We start from the raw sequence: 8,655 nt of genomic DNA on the forward strand, positions 1-8,655 counted from the left end.
TAGTAACCTCAAGGCGAGGTCAGTCCGGCAATCACGTGAAGCCCTCACGTTTGCAAGGTTTGCAGAAAGAGCCTGTTAGCTTTGATCTCCGGGGAACAGCCAAGTTTGCCAGTCCCTCCCCAGGAATTCACATGCCTCTGCCATACAGGCTTTCCAAACACGCCACCCTGAGTCTTCAGGGCACACCCGACCCGACCCGGCTCTTAGCTCCTCCCCGGGTCCCAGCAATCGCTTTTGCAAAGCAGAAAGGGGGAAATATACGCAGTCCGCCCACTTTGCCAGTGGACTACAAATCCCGATAGGCTTGGCGTTACGCAGGCGCACGGAGCTCAACGTGCCTGCTGCTGGAAAAGTGTGTCACTGGGGCACGAGGCGCTCCCTGGGATCACATGGTACCTGCTCCAGTGCCGCGTGCGGCCCGGGAACCCTGGGTTGCTGGCGCCTGCGCAGAGCCCTCTGTCCCGGGGAAAAAGGCTGGGGCAAAAGGCGGCTGAGATTGGCAGAGTGAAATATTGCTGCCGAGGGAACGTACCAGGGCACACGTCTCTCTTCTTTGCGCCTGGGTGCCCCGTTTCTCCCCATCACCTACTTACTTCCTGACTGCAACCTCTCTCCCTCTGGGACTTTTGCACCGGGAGCTCCAGATTCACTACCCTGCAGCGCTGTGGAGCCGTCAGGCAGTGGCACCCCGTGCACTGCAGAGACCCGACCCTCCTTGCTACCTTCCAGCTAGAAGAACTACAGCAGGCTGATTTCCCCTCCCCCACACTCTGCTCTTCCCATGCAAAGCAGACCTCCGTTGCCTCTGCGTCCTACCCTTTTGCAGGGCTGCAGTCAGGCAACCCCGAGACCTTGCTGCAGGGTGCCTCGGATCTTGTTTGTGATCCGTGGGATCCACTCTCCGCCCTCAGTCAGTGTCCAGGGGGCGACAGCAGCAATTGCAACCTCCAGTCTGTGTCAAGGTCCAGTTTGAATGACCGCTCTCAGCCGGTGAAGACATGACGACCCTGGACTCCAACAATAACACAGGTACTGAGATTCTTTACTATCATCATCCTTTGGTACTGTCTCTTCGCTTCCATGTATGCCTTAGAACAAGAGGAACTTTTTAAGGGGCTGGGGACTCCCTCGGTCTGGGGATTTGCTAGCATAACGGGTACCATAGGCTGGGATTTCCAGAGCGAGTTATTCGTCCTGGGAATGTGCCCAGAGGCGCCCCACCACCACCTCTCAGAGTCCCAAAGCTCCTTTTAGCCTGATGGACTCGGATCCCGGGTAGGAGGAGATGGAGAGCGGGTATATGTGATAAGATGCACAGTTTAGAGAGACTGGGGGCTTTGGAGCAGTGCCCCAAACGCCCCTTTTCCCCCCTCCCCCCTGCCCTGCAGCTGTAGCATGGCTGACCCTCTCGGAAAGATGATCCTCTCCTTCCTCTCTTTCTCTTCCCCTATTTCCTGCAAGCTCAAGGGAACCTGAAAAGCAGTGGGGCGATAGGGGCTCCAGGCAGGAGGGGCTGGGGGAATGGGTCGGATCTCACTGGGGAATCCTCAGTGACAGTAGGGAGCGGCACTTGAGGAGCCAGCAGAGTGGTGCTCGGCCCCAGGGAGGACACCCACAGCGCCCGGGAGGCCCGGAGGGCTCACATGGCTGCGGAGCCGGGCCCACGTGCTGCGTTTGTTTTCATTCAGCAGAAGCCGTGGCCGCCACCCCATTGGTCGTTGTCTCCCGGCCCCGTTACATAATGAGCTCCGCCCCCCCCCGGTCGCCCCGGCAACGCGTGTTCCCTTCTCTCCTCCCCTCAGTTGCCCCGGCCCGGCTGGCGTTTGGGGCCCAGCCCGGGACTTGGGAGCCCAGGAGGGGCGGGACGGGGGCGGGGCTTATGCTCCTGATTGACGGGACGGGGAGGGGCGGGGCCTCGGGTTCCGGGGTTCCTCGTTGGGGAGCCACGTGCAGGAGGCACACGTGGAGTGAGGACGTGAGGCCGGCTGAGGGCCCGGCTCCCGCCCCGCCCCGCCGAGATCTGGGTGAAGCTGGGCTGACTCACCGCCCCCGCCTGCCTCTTTTTCCTGTCCGCCTGCCTGGGACGGGAGGGGGGTGGGGAACCTTCTCCCCATCCCTGAAGCAGAGTAAGCTGGAGCTGTCCCTGACCTCTTCTGGCCTCGTGTTTACACTCCTCAATGTTACCTCACATTTAGCCACTCTTGTCTCCTCGTTCCTTTTCTTTTTATTGTGTTTGCACCTACCTCATTTTACTGCCTTTAGACTCAGTTTCGCCACATTCCAAATTCTTTCTGTTCCTGGAGCATCTCTTACTCCTGCAAACATTGTCTTAACTCCCCACCCCCACCAAACCAGCAGCAGTCTGTCAGAAAGGACTTCCCCAGAACAGCTACATCCCAGAATCATTACTGAAAGTCTTTTTTTTTTTTTTTTTTTTTTTTTTTTTGTCACAGAAAACTGAGACCCAGAGAGAGAGGGAAGGTAACTTCCTCTAGGTCACAGATCAATTTGGTTCTGATAGATCTGGATCTAGAACTAGACTCTTTTGAGCACCCCCCTCACTTCCAGGTTAGAATCATCTTTGGATGAAAGTCTTACTCCCTTTTAGGGGATGGGTGAACTAGGTCAAGTTCATTTACCACCAAATGATATCCCATCCCATCCTCCCCCCACCCCGCACCCAGCTCTGAAACTGTAGGAGCTGACCTGTTGTGCAACTATTTTATTGGGAGCTGGGTTCACCCTGACCAACCTTGAGCTATTTTAGGGTTGCCCTGCCCAGCTCAGTGTGTGTCAGTGGGTGAGCAAGACATGTGCCTCTGGATACACAGTGACATGGCTTGTGTTGGCTCACACGTGTCCTAGGATCCTCCCTTTTCCCACCCCACCCGTGGCAGGCCAAGCTAGGTGCTTGGCAAAGGTGTGGCAGGCAGGTCACCTTTTCTCCTGCTAATGCCACGGGAGCACAAACACCTGGTTGACAATGTAACCAGAGGGTCGAAGTCCCTTGAATGGCTGAGAGCCAAGGTCGTTGTCACCTGGCTGAGAGATCTAAAAGGGGAATTCCTAAGCCCCAGGCTGGACAATTTGTTTTTCATGTCCACCACCTGCAATGGGCATTGCTAAGTCTTCCCTGGACGAGGAGGGAGAGTCCACTCTGACTCTTGCTTTTGGAGGCCAGGGGAACCAGCCTGGGTAGTTTCAGTACCTTTGGAGAAACGTCTTCCAGTTTTGGGGGAATGTCACTGTCTTACTCTTGTAAGACCCTTACTCTCCTCACTGTTGGCTAGCTTGCCCCAAATAGTCTCATCCCTGGAGTGGTCTTGGTGTTAAAATTGGCAGCTTTTTTTTTTGGAGGGTGAAACTGGGCATTCTGAATGGGTCTCAGCTGCTCATCCCATCCTCACATCTGTCACTAACGATGAAGTCATTAGCTAGCTTCAGTCCGTATTCCCAAGGAAGGCTTCCGGGGTAGCGGGGTACATATATGAGATGCCTGCAGAGGTCATGCTTTTAGGGAGGCACCTCACACCCAAGGCAGAAGTTGAATGTACCCTGCAAAGAGCCTTGGGGTGTCGGTTGGCCCTGTCATATCTGGTTTGCATTGGGGAGTTGCTTATTGTGGTTCTTCCTGGGACTTCAAGATTAAGGGTTCCACAGTTAACTTCCGAGCATGCAACAGTGGGAGGTAGATGGGGGATGAGCAGGAGTGGTGCCCTAGGACCAAAGATACATGGTGCTGACACCCCCTTCCCTTGTGTTCTCCTGCCAGGTGGTGTCATCACCTACATTGGCTCCAGCGGCTCTTCCCCAAGCCGTACCAGCCCTGAGTCTCTCTACAGTGACAGCTCAAATGGCAGCTTCCAGTCCCTGAGTCAAGGCTGCCCTGCCTACTTCCCACCATCACCCACTGGATCCCTCACTCAGGACCCAGCTCGCTCCTTTGGGAGCATTCCACCCAACTTGAGTGATGATGGCTCCCCTTCTTCATCTTCCTCCTCCTCCTCCTCCTCCTTCTATAATGGGAGCCCCTCAGGGGGTCTACAAGTGGCCCTGGAAGATAGCAGCCGAGTGTCCCCCAGCAAGAGCACCAGCAACATCACCAGTGCGTAAATTTCCAGCTGATTTGGGGGAAGTCGGCCAGGACTAGGTTGGGACTTGGTGTTCAGATGACACGGTTATTCCCAGGGCCTACCCTGGCCTCAGGGATTTCTCCTAGAGTTGCACCAACCGCTGTCCAGCCCAGTCTGGATACTGGAGGAGCTCCTCAGCTTTTCCCCTAGAATTTCCAGCCCAGAAAACCTCCACATCTCTGGCCAGACAGCCCTCCTGCTCACCTGCTGCCCCTCTCTTCCCACAGAGCTGAATGGCATGGTGCTACTGTGTAAAGTGTGTGGGGACGTTGCCTCGGGCTTCCACTATGGCGTGCATGCCTGTGAGGGCTGCAAGGTGAGGCAGGTTGGGGGTAAGGGCAGAGAGGTATGACCTCATTCCCCCGGACACATAGGCCTGGCCTGGATGGAGATGCTTACTAGCTGCCCCCGTCCTTCCAGGGCTTTTTCCGTCGGAGTATCCAGCAGAACATCCAGTACAAAAGGTGTCTGAAAAATGAAAACTGCTCCATCGTCCGCATCAATCGCAACCGCTGCCAGCAGTGTCGCTTCAAGAAGTGTCTCTCCGTGGGCATGTCTCGAGATGGTAAGGCGGCACTGTTGCCCCACAAAGCATCCCCACAACTTCCCCCCCACTTCCTTCCACCCAAAGTTTGAGTTAATCCCTCCCTTTAAAAAGTCCCAACAGAGACACGTCAGACTGTGAGTGTCCTCTGTGTAGGGGATGCCCATCTTTCATCTTTTTGGATAAACACACTTCTTTACTATTCACTCCTCTGGTCCCCTCATAGGGCAATCCCTACTTGGAAAACTCCCTCAAGGGGCGTGGCCTTGGTTTTAGTTTTGATGTCGAACCCCAAGCGTTCAGGGCCTTGCCCTTTCAAGAGGAAGGAAGGAAGAGAAGCGTGTGAGTGTGTAGGAGAACTTCCTGACGCTGCTCTCATCCTGTCACAGCTGTGCGTTTTGGGCGCATCCCCAAACGAGAGAAGCAGCGGATGCTTGCCGAGATGCAGAGCGCCATGAACCTGGCCAACAACCAGTTGAGCAGCCAGTGCCCGTTGGAGACCTCACCCACCCAGCATCCGACTCCAGGCCCCATGGGCCCCTCACCACCTCCCGCTCCGGCCCCCTCACCCCTGGTGGGCTTCTCCCAATTCCCCCAACAGCTGACACCTCCCCGATCCCCAAGTCCTGAGCCCACAGTGGAGGATGTGATATCCCAGGTGGCCCGGGCCCACCGAGAAATCTTCACCTATGCCCATGACAAGCTGGGCACCTCACCTGGCAACTTCAATGCCAACCATGCATCGGGCAGCCCCCCAGCCACCACTCCTCATTGCTGGGAAAGTCAGGGCTGCCTGCCTGTCCCCAATGACAACGTTATGGCTGCCCAACGTCATAATGAGGCCCTGAATGGTTTACGCCAGGCTTCCTCCTCTTACCTTCCCGCCTGGCCCCCTGGCCCTGCCCACCACAGCTGCCAGCAGTCCAACAGCAACGGGCACCGTCTATGCCCCACCCATGTGTACCCAGCCCCAGAAGGCGAAGCACCTGCCAACAGTCCGCGGCAGGGCAACTCCAAGAATGTTCTGCTGGTGAGGGCACTGGGGGTGAGGTGGGCAGGGGGCCTGGGAGACTGGATTTAGCATCGGGCAGCTGGGTGTGCCTGGAGGCTAATGCAGGGATATCCTCTTCCCAGGGGGGAGGATGCTCAGCCCTGCAGTAAGGGCTGTGCCTGCAAATCCCTGATCTCCACCTGGCACCTGATTGCTCCTTTACCTAAAAGACCGATCCTCTAGGGCCACAGCCTCTAACCTGGGCAGAAGCTGGGGTCCAGCCCTGCTGGGGGAACCCACCTGAGCCAGTCTGGTTGATATTCCCCTCCCCAAATCCCTTCCTCCTCCAGGCATGTCCCATGAACATGTACCCCCACGGACGCAGTGGGAGAACCGTGCAAGAGATCTGGGAGGATTTCTCCATGAGCTTCACACCTGCTGTGCGGGAGGTGGTAGAGTTTGCCAAGCACATCCCCGGCTTTCGTGATCTTTCTCAGCACGACCAGGTCACCTTGCTTAAGGCGGGAACCTTTGAGGTGAGTGACCCTTTGTGCTCCCTGGTCTTGACCTTGGGAAGGATCCCGCAGAAAGACTTGGTATCTAGGATAGGGAGGGACTCTGAAAGGCTTTGGAACCCCAGTATCTTTGTCCTGGCAGCCTCTGACTGCTGAAGGAAGGGGCAGAATCCCTTCCCTTCCTGCATCAGGTTGGCTGGGACTTCTGTAATCTCAGCTGGGGTCTCAACACATCCCATTACCTGGAAATAACACCTTAGGGCACATTGCTACCCCCATTCTAGACTCAAATTAATTTTGGTGAACTTTTGCGACCTTGTCCCAGGTCACGGGTAGTGACAAAGTTAAGACTCAGATTCAGCCCTGCTGGATTCTAAAGCCAGGGTGATGTTCCCCATCCTTCCATCTCTCCCCCACCCCCACCCCACTGCCCATTCAGAACCCACCCCCACTCTTTCCCGAGAAACCTAAGGCGGTGCCAGTAAACCCTTTGGAAAACTTTAGGGGCAATTTGGCAAATGCTCCTCCCACCCCACCAGGGTGACTGTCCCTGTCCCCTCTCCCTTAGGTGCTGATGGTGCGCTTTGCATCGCTGTTCAACGTGAAGGACCAGACAGTGATGTTCCTGAGCCGCACCACTTACAGCCTGCAGGAACTTGGAGCCATGGGCATGGGGGACCTGCTCAATGCCATGTTTGACTTTAGTGAGAAGCTCAACTCCCTGGCGCTTACCGAGGAGGAGCTGGGCCTCTTCACCGCGGTGGTGCTTGTCTCTGCAGGTAGGTCAAGCTCTCTCCTGAGCCTGACCCTGGAGGGGGGTGGGGGGGAGGAGGCGGACGCAGTTCGATTCAACACACCTTTTATGGAGTACCTACTCTATGCCAGGCCCTGCACCGGGCACTGGGGATACAGACATGATTCAGACACAGTCTAGCTGGGGAGACAGACTCATGCCCAACTAATTATAAAACAGTGAGATAAGTGTCACAGTAGAAGCATGAACCAAGGGCTTTGGAAGCACAGACAACTATTTCTGCCTGGGGGAGCTGGGGAAGGAGGTGACACTTGAGTGGGGCCTCAAAGGACAAGTAAGGTATTGCCAGGCAGAGAGGGGGAAGGGCATCCCAGGCAGAGGGAACTACAGAGCAAAAAGCAAGGGAGCCTGGACACATTTGGCCTGTTCAGGGAAGGAGAGTGGCCTTGTGGGATGGGAGGTGACCAGCCCTGCTGAGCCCATGCTCCCAGCTCTCAGCTGCCTCCTGCTCTCGGGGCAGAGGCCTGGGAGGAGTTGCGCTCCTCTCCTCCTCCTTCCCCCGTGGGCCCTCCGAGGGGCTTCAGGGAGAGGCTGCACCGGTGGCCGGGTCCTCCTCCTTCTTCTCCTCCTCCTCCTCCTCCTCCTCCTCCTCCTCGCAGACCTCCTCCGGTTCCTCCTCAGAGGAGCTCGGGGAGCCTGCCTCACTGCTGTCGTCTTCCCCACAGACCGCTCGGGCATGGAGAATTCCGCTTCGGTGGAGCAGCTCCAGGAGACGCTGCTGCGGGCTCTTCGGGCTCTGGTGCTGAAGAACCGGCCCTCGGAGACTTCCCGCTTCACCAAGCTGCTGCTCAAGCTGCCGGACCTGCGGACCCTGAACAACATGCATTCCGAGAAGCTGCTGTCCTTCCGGGTGGACGCCCAGTGACCCGCCCGGCCGGCCTTCTGCCGCTGCCCCCTTGTACAGAATCGAACTCTGCACTTCTCTCTCCTTTACGAGACGAAAAGGAAAAGCAAACCAGAATCTTATTTATATTGTTATAAAATATTCCAAGATGAGCCTCTGGCCCCCCGAGCCTTCTTGTAAATAACTGCCTCCCTCCCCCATCACTGACCCTCCCATCCTCCCCTATTTAAATCACTCTCTGCCCCCCCGCCCCCCGCTTATTCTCTAGCCCCCCGATTTGTTCTATTCCTGTCTCAAATCCAATAGTTCACAGCTGAGCTGGCTTCTGTGGTGTGTGCTCGTTTTGGGGGTGGGGGTGGAAATATTGCCAAGGCTGGGGCACACCTCTCCATCTGGTCAGTTTGTGGGGTGGGTATTCTGCCAGCAGATGGGAGGATACAGGGAAACAGCACACAAGTCTAAGGGGGGGTGCCCAAGGGGGTTATTTTCATCATATATTTATTACATAAATATATAGTAAAATAGACGAGCAACAATTACCATAAAAATATCTTTCTTTAAAATCCTGACCCAAAACACAACGGGGTGAAAAATCGCACGTAACAGACATACTGATTGTCAACGTGGGGCAGGAGTAGGAGCCCCCCAAGTCACCCCTGCCAGTCCCCCACCCCTCCCTGGGGAAGGGACCTACCTCTTTCCCTGTTTCTGGCCACAACCCCCCTCCCCCCACCCCAGCACCAGCTTCTCATACATTCAGTAGCGCCTCCAGGGAAGTGCCCCCTCCCCCACCCAGGAGATCCCGGGGCAGGAA

General features: G+C 56.4%; 1 protein-coding gene across 2 annotated transcripts; it reads left to right on the plus strand.

Moving 5' to 3' along the window:
• The first annotated feature begins 367 nt into the window (after window positions 1–367).
• On the plus strand, window positions 368–8,344 carry NR1D1 (nuclear receptor subfamily 1 group D member 1). 2 transcript variants are annotated; one of them, XM_047845529.1, is made up of 8 exons: window positions 368–1,029; window positions 3,773–4,105; window positions 4,361–4,449; window positions 4,554–4,698; window positions 5,067–5,707; window positions 6,019–6,204; window positions 6,752–6,962; window positions 7,663–8,340. In XM_047845529.1, exons 1-8 carry the CDS (start codon window positions 999–1,001, stop codon window positions 7,860–7,862), a joined length of 1,836 nt encoding a protein of 611 aa, XP_047701485.1. In that variant the 5' UTR covers window positions 368–998; the 3' UTR covers window positions 7,863–8,340. The 2 variants fall into 2 exon arrangements, with proteins under 2 accessions (XP_047701485.1, XP_047701483.1); XM_047845527.1 differs by lacking the exon at window positions 368–1,029 and adding an exon at window positions 1,865–2,126 and having other exon boundaries at window positions 7,663–8,344.
• The last annotated feature ends 311 nt before the right edge of the window (window positions 8,345–8,655 follow it).

This window comes from Prionailurus viverrinus, unplaced genomic scaffold (genome assembly GCF_022837055.1).
Source record: "Prionailurus viverrinus isolate Anna unplaced genomic scaffold, UM_Priviv_1.0 scaffold_35, whole genome shotgun sequence".
Lineage (NCBI taxonomy): Eukaryota > Metazoa > Chordata > Mammalia > Carnivora > Felidae > Prionailurus > Prionailurus viverrinus.

Excerpts from the sequence above, each read along its gene's own strand:
- NR1D1 (XM_047845527.1), top strand. The coding sequence starts at position 1,880 with ATGCTCCTGATTGACGGGACGGGGAGGGGCGGGGCCTCGGGTTCCGGG. Across the intron at positions 4,450-4,553 it reads ATGCCTGTGAGGGCTGCAAG|GGCTTTTTCCGTCGGAGTAT; the intron begins GTGAGGCAGGTT and ends CCGTCCTTCCAG. Across the intron at positions 5,708-6,018 it reads ACTCCAAGAATGTTCTGCTG|GCATGTCCCATGAACATGTA; the intron begins GTGAGGGCACTG and ends TTCCTCCTCCAG.